The 18,392-nt window shown below is 54.9% G+C and overlaps 7 protein-coding genes across 7 annotated transcripts; 4 read left to right on the top strand and 3 right to left on the bottom strand.

The window, feature by feature from the left end:
- Positions 1 to 363: 363 nt before the first annotated feature.
- PUNSTDRAFT_29972 (uncharacterized protein) lies at positions 364 to 603 on the top strand (the record flags this gene model as incomplete). Its single annotated transcript, XM_007380820.1, has 1 exon — positions 364 to 603. A coding segment is annotated over one exon (240 nt), but the record flags the coding sequence as incomplete, so codon positions are not given.
- A 219-nt stretch (positions 604 to 822) lies between these two features.
- PUNSTDRAFT_50385 (uncharacterized protein) lies at positions 823 to 1,528 on the top strand. The gene has a single exon (XM_007380819.1). It carries the CDS (start codon positions 883 to 885, stop codon positions 1,498 to 1,500), a length of 618 nt encoding a protein of 205 aa, XP_007380881.1. The 5' UTR covers positions 823 to 882; the 3' UTR covers positions 1,501 to 1,528.
- A 267-nt stretch (positions 1,529 to 1,795) lies between these two features.
- On the bottom strand, positions 1,796 to 5,466 carry PUNSTDRAFT_141744 (uncharacterized protein; the record flags this gene model as incomplete). Its single annotated transcript, XM_007380818.1, has 14 exons — positions 1,796 to 2,024; positions 2,073 to 2,249; positions 2,299 to 2,385; positions 2,440 to 2,559; positions 2,609 to 2,813; positions 2,863 to 3,257; positions 3,311 to 3,600; positions 3,655 to 4,057; positions 4,112 to 4,622; positions 4,677 to 4,710; positions 4,763 to 4,958; positions 5,011 to 5,093; positions 5,144 to 5,249; positions 5,308 to 5,466. The coding sequence occupies 14 exons, from the start codon at positions 5,464 to 5,466 to the stop codon at positions 1,920 to 1,922; spliced, it is 2,871 nt and encodes a 956-aa protein (XP_007380880.1). The 3' UTR covers positions 1,796 to 1,919.
- A 163-nt stretch (positions 5,467 to 5,629) lies between these two features.
- Positions 5,630 to 6,237, top strand: PUNSTDRAFT_82952 (uncharacterized protein; the record flags this gene model as incomplete). Its single annotated transcript, XM_007380817.1, has 2 exons — positions 5,630 to 5,927; positions 5,981 to 6,237. A coding segment is annotated over one exon (295 nt), but the record flags the coding sequence as incomplete, so codon positions are not given.
- Positions 6,238 to 7,909: 1,672 nt separating this feature from the next.
- On the bottom strand, positions 7,910 to 8,464 carry PUNSTDRAFT_62174 (uncharacterized protein; the record flags this gene model as incomplete). The annotated part of the gene is made up of 1 exon (XM_007380816.1): positions 7,910 to 8,464. A coding segment is annotated over one exon (555 nt), but the record flags the coding sequence as incomplete, so codon positions are not given.
- Positions 8,465 to 11,727: 3,263 nt separating this feature from the next.
- Positions 11,728 to 12,321, top strand: PUNSTDRAFT_20633 (rve-domain-containing protein; the record flags this gene model as incomplete). Its single annotated transcript, XM_007380815.1, has 1 exon — positions 11,728 to 12,321. A coding segment is annotated over one exon (594 nt), but the record flags the coding sequence as incomplete, so codon positions are not given.
- A 4,101-nt stretch (positions 12,322 to 16,422) lies between these two features.
- Positions 16,423 to 17,442, bottom strand: PUNSTDRAFT_131511 (uncharacterized protein; the record flags this gene model as incomplete). The annotated part of the gene is made up of 1 exon (XM_007380814.1): positions 16,423 to 17,442. The coding sequence occupies one exon, from the start codon at positions 17,440 to 17,442 to the stop codon at positions 16,423 to 16,425; it is 1,020 nt and encodes a 339-aa protein (XP_007380876.1).
- Between the last annotated feature and the right edge of the window lie 950 nt (positions 17,443 to 18,392).

Below are 18,392 nucleotides of genomic sequence, written 5' to 3'. Positions count from 1 at the left end.
ATGATATGATATTCCAGATGGGGCCAGGCCAGGGTGAGGTGTCAACAGTCAAGTATCAATCCCCAACTCCAACACTTATATCTACATTTGTTCTCTAAGCCCCTTGGACATGGACCAGTGCTGATGTTATTGACACTGCAACCACATTTTCTATGTTATTAGTTCTAAGCCCCCTTGTACCTATAAGACAGTCCTCTAATTGGTCTGTCATCTGTCATGATTTGACAGTTTTATGGGATTTTTTTGGCTTTTTTGTGACAATTTGGACAGAATATGGACATATTATGAACCATGTATGTATATATGTAGAAAATTGCCAGATGGGGTTTTTCCTGATGCTACGCCAATCAAGGCCCGCTGAAAATCTATGTCATCTGTTACCCTTCGAAGTGCTCGCACATGCTGCAACCTCTCGATGTTGCCGTGTTTGCGCACATACAGTCGAAGTGGAAGAATCATTGTGACGATCTCATGGATAATCGTATCCGCATAACCCGTTACAACGTGATTGAAGAGTACATGGCTATCCAACGCGAAGTCATGACACCGGACCTCATCCGTACTGCCTTCAGGAAAAGCGGCCTCTATCCGCTCAATCCCGACATCTTCACCGACGAGGACTATGCGCCAAGTCAGGCATTTTCGATCAAGGCCCATACTCCTCCATCCTACCCCTTGCACGTTCCCTCTTCCGATCCTGCTGTGCCCACAGACAATGACGATTCAGACAGCTCGGACTCGGATTACACAATGGACACCTCAGATACAGAGGCGGAAGAGCTCGCAAGCCAGGACACCAGCACAGTGCGCGGCCCTCTCACGCGTTCTGCATCACACTCCTTCGCTTCCGACATCCTCAACACTCCGTACCAGCCTCTCACTATGGACCGACTTGCACGCTTCTCGCACGATCAGCTGATATCGACGATTTGTGATCTTCAAGGCCACGTCTGTCGCCTTCAGCAAGCGCTCAGGGAGACTGAAGCTCTTCGCCAGAGTGCCGATGCACATTGCACACTCTCACGTCTTGCACTGGAAGAAGAGAAGACCAGGCTCGCGAACGCCAGCAAGAAACAAGCACGGGGATCTGCAAAAATCAAGGCTCGGATTGTTGCTGCACCGGAGCTTCAGGCACATTTCGAGGAGCAACAACGTGCCGCCGCTGCAAAGGAGAGAGAGGCTCGAGAGAAGGAGCAGGCAAAGTCCGTTCAGAATGCGGAACGCGACGCACGCCTTGTCTACGCAGCTACGTCAAAAGTTTACGACCATTCATTGAGCACTTACACCAAAAGGAAGGACGATCTAGTCGGGCTTGCACGAGCATTGAAGATCAACGACGACGGTGCCAACCCCGTGTTACTCGCCAGGATCCGCGACCACCTCAATGCACACCCTGAATTAGCTTCCAATCCTCGCTTTTTTGGACTCTTCCGCTCTTCACGACAAGCTGGCCATCCAGTTTCCGCCCCACAAGAGTCCTCGCAAGTGCTTCCTACCTGACTCAGATAAGCTCATGTAAACCCTTCGCCGCCGCTTTTTTGACTCGGTCTTCTACATGATAATGGCCCTAATAGCTCTACTACGTGCTAGTATTAATCGTACATAGTTCTATCCTACCGCTGTCCATATTGCGTACTGTACGGTAACTCGACTCATCCTCGACTTTTGCGCGCGCAACGGACAACTGTGCTGAGTTTGAAACTGCCGTATCGGCAGCAGCTTCCGAGCCGTTACGCGTGACGAAACTGACGGAACGGCGGGTCTGACGAAATCCCGGTGGCATATAGTAGTAGTTGTGATCCACTCTCCCATCCGTATCGTATTCATTGTTATGCTATGTGATTACAGCCTGAAGAAAGGAAAGCAATGCGAAAGACGACAACTGGATTCTGGGTCTAGTTCCTTCTACCAAGTACCACCTACTGCGCGATGCTGGTGTAGTGCAGACGTGCTACAGCAATCGCTTCGTCCACTTTGTCCGTTTCCGTCCCCACTCCTTGCGCACCGTCCTCTTTCCCGCCGGTCTATTGCACAAATCGGTGACTTGTCAAGATGGAAAGCCGCAAACGTACCTTGCCGCCTAGAACCTCAGCGACTTTAGTTGCCCATGTTCGGGCATCCAAACCCTTCGACCTGGCTTCCGCAGGGGAGTGATTAACATGCACCACCTTGCTGCCTTCTTTGTCGACACTGAAAACGTAGATAGCCTTGCCAAGCTTCTTGCCTTGCAGTACAACGGATTGCAGTATCTGCATCCTGTCAGACCCCCACCAGTGCGAGTAATGATATTATAGGTACCTTCATGTTGCCGTTCACGTCAATATTGGCAAAGTAGCTGCCTTCCGATGGATTCTTGTCAAAGTGACTGGTCAATTCTTCTACAGCCTATATCCTCGATCGATTAGTCGGAAAATAATCAGTGCATGGACATTGACATACCGCTTTACTTGCAGCCGCTTCCTTATCCTTTGTCTGCTTGTCGAAGGTCTTACGAATCGCCGCGTGCCGGTCGCGCAATTGGCCTTTGATAACTACGGACATGTCCATTTGCCCAAGCTCCTGCATCGCAACGTGAGCCACGTCCACTGCGAGGAAACGGGTTTCGCACAATAGGGAATGTCTTCAATGCAACGTCCTTCTCCTTTCCATCCAAACCCTCGATACGATCCAGCTTGGCCTTCATCTCTTCAGCACAACGATTGGCAGCTGCCGCTTCGTGGCCGGTGACGGCAATGACTCGACGGATACCTTTAGCGATACCGGATTCCTCAGTGATGATGAAGTCCTTGATATCGCCCGTCTTTGCAACGTGCCTGGTAGGTAATTTTAGTACCTGAAAATGGGTGAACGAGAGGGCCTCACGTTCCACCGCAGAATTCAACACTCGTGCTCCTCCACTTCAGATTCTCGATATCCTTCGCTATCTCTTCGACGTCGTACTCCAGCGTGACTACTCGAACAGGATCCGGATACGACTCGCCGAAAACGGCTCGCAGTCCAGGTATCCTGTGGGCAGTCTTCAAGTCGAGCTCCTTACTGTACACCTTCACGTTCTTCTTGATCCAGTCTTTGCTGATAGACTCGATCCGAGTGAGTTCGTCAGAGGCAATCGCAGCTTTGTGAGAGAAGTCGAAGCGAAGCTTCGTCGGTGCAACCAGCGATCCTTTTTGGTCGATGTGGTCGCCGAGGACCTCACGCAGAGCAAAGTTGAGGATATGGGTGGCAGTATGATTGTTGCGCAATGGCCAACGTCGCAACTGGAAACCAGGTCCATGTGAAGATAGGTAATGAAGAGGAGACATTCTCGTACCTCGTCATAAGAGCTGACTACTTGGTTCCCCACCTCAAGGTTGCCGTACTTCAGGTGCCCGATATGCAGGACGTATCCGTTGAAAGTCTGTACGTTAGTGACCTCGAAATCTGCAACGCCGTCTATGACAATGTTCCCGGTGTCGTATTCCTGGCCACCGGCTTCGGCATAAAAGCTGGTGCGGTCCAGCAGGAGACCGAACGTGGTTCCTTCGGTAATGCCAGAGGAGGAGGGTAGGAATTGCTTGTTGTAGTAGATAGCCTTGATTTCGGCGGTGATGTTCCCTTGGTCTGGCGAAAAGTCACGATAAGGTATGCAGCAGCTGGAAATTGGGGTCGACTCACTGAACTTTGCCGAATCATCTGTCTTCGGAACATCGGGATTTGTCTCCAAAGCAGCGATGTCATGCACGTCGAGCTTCACAACGTCGGCCGCGCCCTTCTTCAACGAAGCCTTGCTTGCCTCCTTTGACGCTGCTTGAGCCTCCTCAAACTCTGCCTGGTTGACGCCGAGCCCGAGCTCCTCGGCCATTAACAAGGTCAAATCGACCGGGAAGCCGTACGTATCGTACAAGCGCCAGACGTCCTTTCCGCTCAAATCCTTCTCGCCGCTCTGCTGGGTGCGAGTGGCGTATTGCTCGAATAGCTTCTCCCCTCTGTCGAGGGTTCTCGAGAACGACTCTTCCTCCTCATCGAGAATCTCCTTGATTTCGTCTGGCCGTTTCCGTACTTCGGGGAATATATCTCCCTGGGGAGCATTGATTAGCGATTTACGGTTGAGGGAACGAAGCGATTTGCGTACCATTTGCTCGATAACCACCGGCATTAACGACGAGAAAAAGGAACCAATCTCCACTCCCAACTTTTTGCGTGCGTACCGTGCACCACGACGGAGAATTCGGCGAAGAACATAGCCACGGCCAACGTTGTTCGGTACACCACCGTCACTGAGCGCCATCGTCAATGTCCGTACGTGATCAGCCACGACACGATAGGCTGTATCAATTCCATCCACATCCTCGGCACCAAATTTCCCCCCGTAAGGGCGAACACCTGTGAGCTCCTGCACCTTATCGAAGATCGGCAGGAATACGTCGGTATCGTAATTCGAGCGGACATCCTGCAGCACAGATACGAGTCGCTCAAATCCCATTCCGGTGTCAACATGTTTAGATGGTAAATGCTTCAATGATCCATCTTCTTCGCGGTTGAATTGGATGAACACGTTATTCCAGATCTCAAGGACGTCGGGATCATCCTGATTAACCAGGTGGGCAGCGTTACGACCACCGATCCGGTCGAAGTGTATTTCACTGCGCGAGATATTGAGCCAATAGAAAGTGTCAATGAATGAAGGGAGGTCTGACCTGCAGGGCCCGCAAGGGCCAGTCGCACCCATCTCTGGGAATAATGAGTATGCCTTCAGCCAAAGTGGATCCAGAGATTGACTCACCCCAGAAGTTGTCTTTCGCATTCCCAGGGAGAATGTGATCTTCCGAAACTCCTTGATCTAGCCAGTACTGGCGGGCTTCCTCGTCGGGAACCAATCCATTTTTCGCGTCGCCTTCGAAATACGTTACGTACAAACGATCCTTGGGGAGCTTGTACACCTCGGTGAGGAGCTCCCAAGAGTATTGGATGGCCTCTTTCTAAGAATTTCATGAGTGCGTGTGTAAACTGATCAGCACATGCGAAACACGCCTTGAAGTAATCTCCGAATGACCAGTTGCCCAGCATTTCGAAGAAAGTGTGGTGATACGAGTCCTTTCCGACATCATCCAGGTCTGAGGGCAGGCTATTAGCTGACTCGCGTTGCTTCTGGATGCGTGCAAACCGTTGTGTTTCCCGCCAGCACGAATGCACTTCTGGCTGTTGAAGACACGCTTCCACTTGGCCATCTCGGAGTGCGGGTCCACCGTGCCCAAAAAGATGGCTTTGAACTGAGAAAGAGAAAAGGTTGAGATATCATTATACATGCTCTGGTGAACTTCTACGTACTTGGTTCATCCCGGCATTGGCGAACAGTAGCGTCGGATCCTCATATGGTATGGTTGAGGAAGAGGGGACATATGTATGGCCTTTCGAGCGGAAGTAGTCAAAAAACTGAGAGCGGACTGCGGGGGCGGTCCATGGACCCGTATACTTAGAGGTAGCCATGGTAGATTGTGAACGGGCGAAGATCCTGGGCAGGATAGATATCCTGACCATCCGAGTCAGATACCAAATCAATACCACTCATGTGACCGACGCGCTTTTCGATCCCGACCATGCCGCGCATACCCCGCCAGCTCGCCCAATTGCTGTCGAGGCCACCGACACTCGCCCCCGTTCGTCCGCTGCAGACGCTGGTCGCTCATCGAACTCCCTTACCCGCTGCATGCGCGGTTCCCTCATGGCGACCGGCAATCCTCGGCACTTCATGGTGCCAACCCACCACATCGCCCATCCTTAGCCTGGTTCCTCAAGCTCGCTTCTTCGTCAAGGGCCACGAGTATCAGCCATCTCAGCGTAAGCGCAAGCGGAAACATGGGTTTCTTGCACGCAACAAGAGCGTTACGGGCAGGAAGATCTTGGTTCGTAGGAGGGCCAAAGGCAGAAAGTTCCTGAGCCATTAGAATGTATGGCACCCATTCTGTTTATTCAAACTATATTCACACATACTCTTACTTAGCTCACACCTCGCACTGAAGATGAAGCCAATTTTGCATTATTCACCGCGCGCGCTCTCGCGCTGGCTACAGCACTTTGACCCCTGGGGCATAGATAAAGAAGGGTGTAGACAGGCTTCCTCCTGCGATGCGAGAACTGTACATCAATCACCGATGACAACACGTTTCATACAGCTATGCTGTTTCTATTCTATTGAACTCCACGTCTCCTAGTACTTCCCTGTCCAGTTGATCCATAGAGCGATCACAGAGAAATTCCTGCCCCGGCAGGCCCGCAAGATTATAATGCGGCACATCCAAACGCGATGGTAGTGCATTGATCTCAGGCGATGGCGTGAAAGCCGTGCGACACGACGGGGCACCCATATGATTGAGATGTCCAGCATGGTGCGGAGGTGATAGCGGGGACGCAGGCGTGTACATGAAGCCCTGCTGAATCTGCGCGAATAACGACGATATCGGCGTGCGGAATAAATCCTCGTTGGTGGTTCCAGCGAGGCGCTGTGTCGGTGTCCGGTTGTTCGGGGTATCACACGGTGTAGCATGGTGTATTACGACCACGTCGGGAGTCGCAAGCGCCAATTCTGGATTTAACACATCTACGTCGGCTGGTATCGCTGGCAGCTCCTGTTCCACGGGTAATGAACACTGAACTGCTGTAGCTGCTGGTTGAGATGCGGCAGCCGTTGCTTCTGTTGGCTCCGGTGACGGTGGCAAGGCGACTAGCGTTGGAGAGACACCTCGACCCGGGCTAGGAGGAAGCGGGACCATCTCCGAGATCAGAGTGTTATGTACATCTTTCCGACGCGTTTGTACTGTGGAGGTGCTAGCGTCCTGCCCTGGCTTTGATGCAATTCTACTCCGTGCGCGAGGCTCTTCGCGTTTACGACCGGGCACTTTCGAGGGTGGGGCCGTCTTTGACTGAGAACTTTGAGCTTTTTCGGCCGCGTTGGCTTGCGCTTTCGCCAGCTGTGACGCAGTGGGTCGGGTTAAAGTGCTACCCTTGTAGCTTGCGACACGTTCGTGATGACGATCAACGGTTCTGCTGGTAGCGCCCGGAGCCGCTGTTGCGGATGGCGGGCGCGCCACAGGAGGTCTCGCCACTGGCACGGGAATGGCACGCTCTGTCCCTTGACGAGGGGCTTGTATCGAGGGCTTCGCAGTTCCGACAGATTGTGAGGGGGCCGGATGAAGGGCCATCCGAGCCTTTGCCGTGCCAGCCACGGGCTTGGAGGACAAATCAGAACGAGCTTGAGATGAGACTGATAACGCAGATCGGACTGGTGCTGCAGAAATCGTGTCCTTCCTCGCACTCGGATCAACCCCTGTTGATATTTCAATACGCCTGGCGGCGATTCGGCGGGACTGCGGGACGAGGAGCACGGAAGTGGTGCCCCTCGATGGATGGCTTGGGTCGAAGCGGATAGCTCCCCTGTGGTGGTGATCGTTTGCAACATTTCTCGTGACAGCTGTCGCGTTTTGTGCTGCGCCTGGCATCGCAGTGGGAGGTCTGATGGGTTGCGAATTCGTGCTGAAGGGTCGGGATTTGTCCGTGTTCACATCATCTGTGGGACGATAGGGCACAACCGCATGTGCTCGTCTCGTGTCACTGAATTTTAGCGCTGACCGAGTAGCGTTGATAGGTCCAGAATGACCTTCCACGTCGCTGTCCACCGCGGTCCTGTTGTCTTGTGCACGCCCCTCAGAAGCCTGAAAAACGTGACCCCCTTTGCTAGCTGTCGTCGACCTCAGCCCAGCTCCCTTCTGAACGACGGTGGTCCGAGGCGCGCCTTCCATCCCAGGTGGTTCGCGAGCCATGGACGTGGCCGGGCGGGAAGAGGTGCTCGACATGACTGAAGGAGGCCGAGATGATTGTATTCTGGACGATAGATGGATGTTTAAATACTTGCGAGTGGTCGGGGTCAACGGTTCTACGAAACTGACCCAAGTTCAAGACGTGTAGGGCGAGAACAGGGATGATAAACATACCTTGGGACACGATCCGGTAGTACAACTCCGTAGGCTTCGAAAACCTTTCGACTAATTTTTCTCACATCCGCATTGCAATCCTTGGCTGTCAGCCTGATGGCCGTCTCCACTTCTCGTGCTCGAGCATCCCTACAAAGTTCTGAAGGACTGAGCGTATTGACGCAGGCGAAGACGGCTTCTAGGGAGGATAGCCGGACGGAAACGGCTTTATCCCTTAAAGATGCCACCAAGAAGGTGAGAATCAATGGTGATTGGGTCTCTTCCACGATAGCAATGATGCACGACCGGGCTCGGGTGACAAAGAGCTTGTTCGGCCGTGCGCACAGATTCAAAAGGACGGGAAGGAATATAGGAATCAGAGGGATAAATGTTGAGCCCATATTCGATGCCAGTGTTTCCACCAGCTCTATGGCTTGCCCGGAAAGAACGGAGCGCTCCGAGACCATCGAGCTCGTCAAAGGGCTGGACAGGGATCGAATGGCTTGAACCATCTCATCGGAGAATTGGCAAGCCCCGCCACGAGAGAGACTGGTGATCCTTTGTATCCCTCGACCAATGATGTCCCAAGTATCTTCCGTTTCTGCCTTTGCCAGGGCTTCCCGACTTAGTCGAAGTTCCCGTTCCAGCACAGCGATCGAATCACACTAGGTGACGAGTCAGCACGAGGTAATACCAGTATCAAGCATGTAATGCACCGTAATGATAGCAGGGACTCTAGATGGCATTTGTGACACTGGGAGGCGACAAGCAAGGACTCAACCAACCTGAGACGCGAAACGGTGAGGATCACGTGACCGCGTGGGTTGGAAAACGCAGAAAGTCCGTGTCACGGGCAAGGCGGGGCTGGCGAGACGACTGGACAGTAGCATGTAGAGTATGTCAGACGACGAGGAGCGTCTAGCAACGCCACCCCCTAATCCCCCACCGGTAACCGCCGGGCGTATGCCATAGCCCGTCGGTTGACCTCTCGTATCCACACGGACCGCGGTAGAGGTACGAGCATTCACCACAGATATAGCTGCCGTGATACTTATATGTTGTACTATACAGACTGGCGCTAACCGCGCCTCTGTTAGGTACTTAATACTACAACCTTCGTCCACACGGACCACGGTAGAGACTGGCGCTAACCGCGCCTCTGTTAGGTTCATTGAAAGGTTATGAGCCCTGGGTTCATACTCTGAACCCGCCAATCGATCTACCTAGCTAGGATCAATCTCTAGTCTCGTTTTCACCCTCGGCGGGCGCGAAACTCGCCCTTGGTTGACTAGCAGGAACGCTCCCTGCATACCGCCGCTTCACTCGCCCTTATAGGTCGTCCTGCAGCATGTCCGACAGGCAACTACGATTCGGTCGCGGTCGCACCGGTGCACGTATCTCTCGTTCACGTTCACCGGAGGCCGCACAACACGCGCCACCTTCTGCGCCCCTGCCGCCGGCCGGGGCTACTCAGTCGTCACAAGAGGTCCCTCCTGCAGCTCCGCCCATCTCGCCATCGCGCCAATCGCGCTCTCCGGCCAGATCGCCACCTGCACGGGCCCCATCTCGATCGCCATCTCGATCGCTATCTCAAGGATCGCGTCATCGGTCGCGTGCCTCGTCGCACCATTCGCACGCCGCATCCTGCCACTCGCGTGCTCCGTCTCGCCAGTCTCAGGCTCCTCCGCATCGATCGCGCACCCCTTCGCGTCATTCGCGCGCTCGTACCCCCGAAGACGTCACGCCGCCCGCTGCTCATAGTCACCACTCACGTCGATCATCGTCGGAGCCGCCGTATCAGCCGCCGTTTGTGGATGACTGCCGTGTGCCGTTTGGGCGTGTACCGTTTTTCGACATCGCCGGTCCTCGCTACAATCGCCTCGATCGTGAACGTGCCATTCCATATGATCGTCGTACTCACATTGCGGAGAATCCTAATTACATGCGGGAGTATTATCCCCACCAGGGTATGCCCCCGCCTGCTCGTCCGGTTTGTCAGATCGAAGAGATCAGGAACCTCACCGCCTTCAACAACTTCAAAGGCGGCTGGACAGACGAGAAGGTGATACTCTCAATCAGCAATCGTAACTATCACGATTGGGCGAACAAGGTGGTACAGGCCATGGCGCAGTGCTGCCAGCTCCATCAGTACCTGAACTGCGGGACGACGGCGTACATTGAGCGGCCTACCCTTGGTCCCTGGCCTACGGACGCTGACTGGAAGTCACTCGATGCCTGGGATTTTAACAACCTCCAGGCTCTCTCCAGTCTGGTATCATCCATCGCCCCGGAGGAAGCTCGCGAGATCGTGGATTGCGCTACTGCAGCGGATGCCTGGTTCACGCTGAAGTCGCGCCACATCAAGTCGACTCCGGTCACGCTCTTCCGCCTCGTCGAGGAGACCTTCTCGACCCAGGTGGATCGCGGTGCGGACCTCCTCCGTACCGTCAAACGTATCTGCGAGCTTGGCAATCGCATCTTCGCGATCGGTCTGCCTACTCGTGATGCTTGGTGCGTAATGGCCATCCTGCACACCCTCGGCCCAGACTTGGTCCACGTCCGCGACACGCTCATCAATCACGGGTCCAAACTCGACCTCGCGACTGTCAAGGAGCGTCTCCGCGACGAAGTTGAACTCATTCGCGCGGACTCCAGACGTTCCGGGATTGCCGCAACTGCGACCACTCGCACAAAAGCCAAGGGTCGTCCTCCTCGTGACGGACCGTCGCATGGGCAAGGGGGGGGTAACAAAGACGAACGCAACGGCAACGGCAAGTCCAGTACCGGCCACTGGGTTGAGAACCCTCGCCATGCAAAGTACGGCGCACCGAAGCCCGGCGCACCGAAACGACTACTACACTCAGGCAGCAAGGCCTATCTGGGTCTCAAGCTAGCTAACGCCGCTCCTGCGGACCCTGTCGCCAACGCAGTCGTCGTTGAAGAATGGGGCCTTCACGCCGTCTGTGACATCGATGATGACGACACCGACTTCATCGCAATCACGACCTCGACGCCGCCGCCTCGTCCTCCGCTCACCTCGTCGTGCCCGTCTTCCTCGGACTGGAGACAGGATTGGCCTCTGACCGCCAACAGAGCGATCGTAGGTCGCCACCTTGGTAACTCCAAATGGTGGCTCAATACCGGCGCGTCAATCCACTGCACCCCGTTCCTCGACGATCTCTCCAACGTCAGCGACATCTCACCCATCCGCATTAAGGGGATAGGAGGAGACGCCATCCTTGCCACGAAAAAGGGGACTGCTCGTCTACAGGTACCGTCCGCCCCCGACCTCGTCATCGACAACGTCATGTGGTTGCCAGATGCCAAGATCCGCCTGCTCTCGGTCGGTTGTCTCGCTGACGCTGGCCTCGATGCTCGATTCTCCAAGTCTTGGGCGTCCATCCATCGTAAGGCTGACGACTTCATCGTGGCTCGTGCGTCTCGCCTTGGTCGTGGTCTCTACTCACTTGATCTCGACCGTTCGGAACCCGCCAACGCCGCCGTACCGATCAATGTCTGGCACAATCGGCTGGGTCATCCTGCGAAGTCGACCGTCAACACTATGGCTCAGACGGGCGCTGTCACTGGTATGCATATCGACCTCTCGTTGTCCCCTCCCCTATGCCAACCTTGTATTGTCGGTAAACAGAAAGTCAACGCTGTACCGAAATCGAGGATGGGCAGGAGGGCGACGAGGGTGTTTGATATTGTGTATTGTGACCTGTCTGGCGGACCCGACCGCACCGCGACACCTTCCGGCGACCATTATACCTGTACTCTAGTGGATGATTTCTCCTCTCGCAATTGGACCTTTCTTTTGAAGTCGAAATCTGATGCTCTCGAGTTGGTCAAAGGCTGGCACGCGCGCACCGCGCGCCAGGTCGGATATTCTCTCGGCACCCTGCGCATTGACAACGGCAAACTCAAGTCATCCGCCTTCGACTCCTTCTGCGCCTCCTCTGGCATCACTCTCGAGTACACTGCTCCCTACACGTCGGCTGAAAATGGGAAAGTCGAACGAATGCACGGAACACTTATGGGGTGTGCCCGTGCTATGCGCGAAGCCTCTGGCTTGCCGCTGACACTGTGGGGTGAGTTCGCCCTCACAGCCGGCTTCCTCGCCAACTATATTCCGTCCGCATCTCTTCCCCGAGGCATTACACCGCTCGAGCGCTGGTATGGTCGCAAACCGGATGTCTCCTTCCTGCACGAGATCGGCTGCACGGCGTACGCACTGATCCAGAACGTGCACAATCCCAAGATTCTTGGCTGTTCCATCCGATGTGTACTTGTCGGTTACGAATCGCACTCGAAGGCGTACCGGCTCTGGCACCCTGAAGGCCGCCGTCTCATCTCCACGCGAAATGTTTGTTTCGTCGAGTCTCATGAACTCAAGCCCCGCCCTTTTCGCCTGGGCCAAACTGTTGAGATGCCGCCTACGGCTGCGAATGATTTCTCGCATCCCGATCATGGCTGGCCATCTGCACCAGATGCTGCAGTGCCGGCGTCAACCGCTCCTGCTCCAGCCCAGCCCTCTGTGGTGCGTCCGAAGCGAGACGTCCACCCGCCAGCCCGTGTTGATGAGCCCGATCCGCGCCTTGAAAAGGCAATCACCGACGTTCGTGCTTCGGCCGATGCTCATGCTACTGGCAAAGCCGCCCGCAAGGAATGCCGCAAGACCAAGGTCGCCGCCGCGCTTGCCGACTACGACGCTTTTGCTGCATACGAAGCCGACCCTGATCTGCCCTGCGACGACTTACTTGGCTGCTTCGCGAATGCCGACGAACTCGTCACCGTGGATGACCTTTTCGACGAGATGCTGGACGACATGGTCATCCTAGCCGCATCTGATGAGCCCGAACCCAACTCAATCAAAGAGGCCCTCTCTGGCGAGGAGTCCGAGTTGTGGAAGCAGGCGCTCAAGGAGGAGTTCGCCGCGATCAAGGGTATGCAAGTGTACAAGCTTATCCCTCGCGCGGCCGTCCCTGCGGGCCATCGTATTCTGAAAGGTAAGCCGGTCTTCAAGCGCAAGCGCGACGAGACCGGCGCCATCTCAAGGTACAAAGCTCGCTGGGTGGCGAAGGGGTTCCTGCAGGTGTTCGGTATCGATTTCGACAAAACGACATCGCCCACCGCTCGCCTAGAGACCATCCGCATCCTCTTGCACATATGCGCTGTCATGGGCCTCGACCTCCGTCAATTTGACGTCAAGTCCGCCTTCCTCCACGGCGTGCTGGACGATCCGCTCTACATGGAGCAACCGAGCAGATTCGAGGAGGAGAATAAGCCCGCCAGGGACTGGGTCTGGATGCTGATGAAGGGACTCTATGGCATAAAGCAAGGCGGACACGTTTGGAATGAGGAAATGAACACGGCAATGGGCGAATGGAAATTCCACCGCGTCAACGTCGAATATTGCCTCTACTACCGCCAGACCGACGCCGGGTTTGTACTCGTCGCCGTACACGTTGACGACTTCCTATCCGTAGCTTCTTCCACCACCATGAACGACACCTTTGAAGCCCAGCTCCGCTCCCGTTGGGAGATCACCAAATCCGACGGCACTCACATCCTCGGGATCCACGTCATTCGAGACCTCGCTCGTCGTCAAGTCCACCTATGCCAGACTGCCGCAATCGATAAGGTTGTGAAGGAATTTGGTCAGGAGAACTCGCACCCCGTGTCAACCCCTATGGAACACGACATCAAGCTGTCTTTGCTCGACGAGCCCACGTCCGACGCCGAGAAGCGCGAAATGGCCAAACTACGGTACCGTGAACTTGTTGGCTCACTCGTCTACATCTCGTGTGCTACCCGCCCCGATATAGCGTTTGCAGTCACGAAAGTATCTGCGTTCGTGAACAATCCGGGCATGGCGCACTACAACGCTGCTATCCGGATCATACGGTACCTTCACCACATGCGTCTCTTTGTTCTGACCCTAGGCGCTGGCACCACCTACAACGGTATCGTCCGTCCTGAGGTCGGTGTTCGACTGGTCGGCATGACTGACTCGGACTATGCAAACTGTAAGGATTCGCGTCACTCGATCTCGGGATACTGCTTCTCCCTGGGCGCCGGCGCTATCTCCTGGAGCTCGCGCAAGCAGGACATCGTCACTACATCTACGTGCGAGGCCGAATACATTGCGGCGTGTAACGCAACCAAGGAAGCGCTCTGGCTGCGTCAGATCCTCCGCGAGATTGGATTTGACCAACCGAAGGCGACCTGCCTGGGCGCCAACAACCAAGGTGCTATCGTTCTTGCTGAACAGCAGTCACATCACACCCGCTCTAAACATATCGATGTTCGCTATCACTTCACTCGCGAACGGGTCGCTGCTGGCGACATCTATCTAACCTACGTGCGCTCTTCTGACAACATCGCCAACATATTCACCAAGGCCCTCGCTGCTCCAACCTTCACTCGCCTACGGAAGCGCCTCGGTGTCTCTCTCTTAGGATCGGATTAGGAGGATTAGGTTTCAGGAGGAGTTGAGGATATGGAGTTGACGTTGAGGAGGAGTGTCAGACGACGAGGAGCGTCTAGCAACGCCACCCCCTAATCCCCCACCGGTAACCGCCGGGCGTATGCCATAGCCCGTCGGTTGACCTCTCGTATCTCTACCTTCGTCCACACGGACCGCGGTAGAGGTACGAGCATTCACCACAGATATAGCTGCCGTGATACTTATATGTTGTACTATACAGACTGGCGCTAACCGCGCCTCTGTTAGGTTCATTGAAAGAGTAGACTAGGCGAGAGTAAGGCAATGAGTAATGTATAGGGTAGCCGTGGACTGGCGTTGTTGAGACGAAAAGGCGGGCGCCACGTGCGCTGCCTTGGTACATCTGCGAGAAAGGGGCTATAACGTGTCGGTTCGAGACCATGGAGCGTTTTATTCTAGACCATCGGCGCCGTCGCCTTATCCCTTGTTTTGCGTACCTTTACATGCACTCCGGCACTCGTTTACTTTATATAAAAAACCTACCGCTCGACGACTAGACGACACTGTTCTCTCTCGAGTAGTACTCAATCTGAGACGCATAATTCTCAGTTGTTTGCTGCCACCAGAGAACTCGTTGTGTGCCGCACCTCGCTTATTTAAGCTTGCCTGCGTCACATATTTTTGAGAGCAATCTCGTGAGTAACTAAACTATCGAAAAAAAATCTGACTTCCTCTGTTAGGAACACAGTCAGTTTGATCACCCGATTACGACCTTCGTTGGAAGCCGGTACAACCTCAGCTAAGTACATTAGCTTCTAGAACTCTAGAGCACTCAGCACGATGCCGATGTCTAGGGATCCCACGACTGGTCGTTGGACCAGACACGAACAAACTGCGGCAGGTATCACTACGACGCCGTCGCTCCAGGCACATGCCGCCGACGAGGATGTAGACTTTAAGTCTAATTCTCCAGCAAGTCCTCTTGTGGTGGTCGGACCTAGTGTTCCAAACCCTGGAGGCGCTCCTGTGGCCATCAGGTCTGGTACCCTGAACCCTGGAGTTGGCTCTGCAGAGCCTATCTCGTGCGAAAGCTTGCGTGGGACAGCATCTGCCTCGTCAGAATGGGCATCTGAGTCCATCAGGATAGACTTGAAGAGCTTCGCATCCATAGTAAGTGGTGGGAGCGGAGTCGTCACGGACGAAGGACCAGGCACCTGGACGGAGGTACTACTGTGCGGCACCAACGTAGCGCGTCCCCCGTGTTGATGGGTCGAGGTCCTAGCGTACAAGATGAAAATCAGTACGGTAGACTCAGTCAAAATGAAATCTTACCAAGGATGAATGTGTCTGGTGCTATGAGCATTAGTAGCTTGTTACAGCCACCGAGCACACCAAAGAAGGTGAGCATAGGCAAGAAACCATTGAAGGTGACTATCGATGACGCAAAGTCGGATGACTCACTCACTGATTATGAGACGCTGACACCTGCTCCGCATAGGGACAAAGGAAAGGTGGTGCATCTGAAAAAATCTAGACCACTATATGGCACTACATAGTCCCATATAGCCTCCATAGGTCCATAGCAATGTCCTTTGCTACCTGTGCTAAATATCCACCAGCCAATGCTATCATAGTGCTATAGGTGCTATAGAGGGTACTGTCATGGCTATAGTAGCTATGTAGGGCATACCTCAGTGCTATATAGCTCACACCTTAGTGCTACTGACACTATATATTCTATGTAAACTCTACAGCAATCATATGCTTGATAGATATTGTAGTCATCTGAATAAAATTACTTTTATTTATTATATATCACTGGTAATCATTCAAATTCTAGTAAAAAATCATTATTTTTCATTATATTTTATATAGATGACAAAATTGTATCGAGTACTACTGGTAAATGTATTGATTACATAAGCAGCATAGATATGCCACCCGTAGCCATAGGGGGAGTGGGGAGGGTGCTGGCGCTGAGCGAGGGGTGGTAGGCGACGGGCAGGTAGCGGGAGGGGCACGATTGCGTTACCGGCTCGTGCTGGGCGGAGGTGGCGTAAAGGAGGGAGGCAACACCGAGCGCGACCGTGTTGGCGGCTCGGGCTCAGGGCTGGGAGAGAGGCGGGGGAGAGGCGGGGAGGCAGGAGCACGGCGTTGAACGGAGGCCGGAGAGGGGCGGGGAGGTGGGCAAGAAGGCGGGCGAGATGTGGGGAGAGAGATGTGAGAAGGCGGCGAGATGCGGGGAGGCGGGTGAGAAGGCGGGCAAGAGGTGGGGAGGCGGGCAAGAGACCAGAGAGAGGCGGGGAGGCAGACGAGAAGGCGGGTGAGAGGCCGGAGAGAGGTGGGGAGACTGGCGAGAAGGCGGCAAGAGGTGGGGAGGCGGAGAGGCAGGCAAGATGTGGGGAGAGAGACGTGAGAAGGCGGCGAGATGTGGGGAGGCGGGTGAGAAGGCGGGCAAGAGGCAGGCAAGAGGCTGGTCAGAGGTGGGCGCGGGGGGGTGGGATGCGACGCCGAGCCCAACCGCGTTGGTGGCTCGGGCTTGGGGTTGGTCGAAGGCGGGCGGGGCAGGGCGTGAGTGCGAGAGGTGACCCCAAGTGCGGGAGGCGAACCCGAGTGTGACCGCATTGGCGGCTCGCACTTGGGGCTGGTCGAAGGGGGGCCGCGAGGGTGGGAGACGACGCCAAACGCGACTGTGTTTGGCATTGGGCGAAGGGGGGGTGCAAGTGTAGGAGGCAACACCAGACGCAACCGCGTTGGTGGCTCGCGTTCGGCATTGGGCGAAGGGGGGCCAGAGGTTGGGAGGCAACGCTGAGCGCGACCACGTTGGCGGCTCGCGCTCGATGCTATAGGAAGGAGGGCGGGAGAGGAAGCCAAGTCTGACCGTGTTTGCGGCTCGAGCTCGGTGTTGGGCGGAGGTGGGCAAGAGGCGGGAGGCTGGTGGGAAGGCTGCGCCCAGGGAGACTGCATTGGTGGCTCTTGCTTGGGGCTGGAGAAAGGTGGGTGAGGAGGTGGAAGGCTGCGCTGAGCACGACTGCGTTGGCGGCTCATGCTCGGCACTGTGGGAAGGAGGGTGGGAGGGGAAGCCAAGTCCGACCGTGTTTGCGGCTCAAGCTCAGCATTGGGCGGAGGGGAGCACGAAGGAGGGAGGCAACGCCGAGCGTGACCGCATTGGTGGCTCACGCTCGGCACTGGGTGATGGATGAGGGTGGGCGGCGCTGGGCAAACGACAGGGGCCGGCGGTGGCAGTTCTGTGCCAAGCTATTTGAAGTATATGGGATTGAACCTGTTGGAACTAGACGTCGAATGACAGCACACTGAGCTAGATACTTATCGTGCTCCGAACCATCGCTTAACTCCTGATCCCCCGCTAGCTGGTCCATCCGGAGTCGTCGATGCCGCGAGCCCTCCCTTGGATGAGTTGATAGCTAACACATGTCGGTATATGTCAAACTTTATTAAATCCAGCAAGCGTGAAGTGGAGGATGCTCAGAGGGCAAGAGCCAAAGCTGAAGAGGCTCGTTTGGTGTCTGACAACGCTTGCCTTGAGGCTGAATACTGACTTCAGAACATGTTGTCCAAGTTCGATCGTCTGATAGATGCACTTAACGAGCAGACCTATCACATGAGAAAGCTTGAGGACAGGGTCAATGACCAGAGCCGGGTATGTGGACCATCGGGGGTAGAGGTGAAGCATGTCAACAATAATCCTCGTGTCTCAGTCTACAACATGGCCCAGGCAAAGCCTGTCACCTCGTCTGTTAGTGCCTATGGGCTCCTTACTCAATGTGAATCTACTGTGGAACCGCCGAGTTCCTCTATATCTTTGACAAGCTCCTTAGGACAGACACTGCAACACAAGTTGAAACAGCTAGACGAGGCAATACGGGTGCTGGAAGATTCTATGGATTCTGGGCGGCCTCTACCCAAGCCTAACATCAAACCGCACCCTCCATGGGTCTATGATGGTCGTGATGACCTTGTAATATATCAATGTTTCA

This window comes from Punctularia strigosozonata, assembly GCF_000264995.1.
Source record: "Punctularia strigosozonata HHB-11173 SS5 unplaced genomic scaffold PUNSTscaffold_3, whole genome shotgun sequence".
Taxonomy (NCBI): Eukaryota; Fungi; Basidiomycota; class Agaricomycetes; order Corticiales; family Punctulariaceae; genus Punctularia; species Punctularia strigosozonata.
This window is presented reverse-complemented; position numbering and strand designations above follow the sequence as displayed.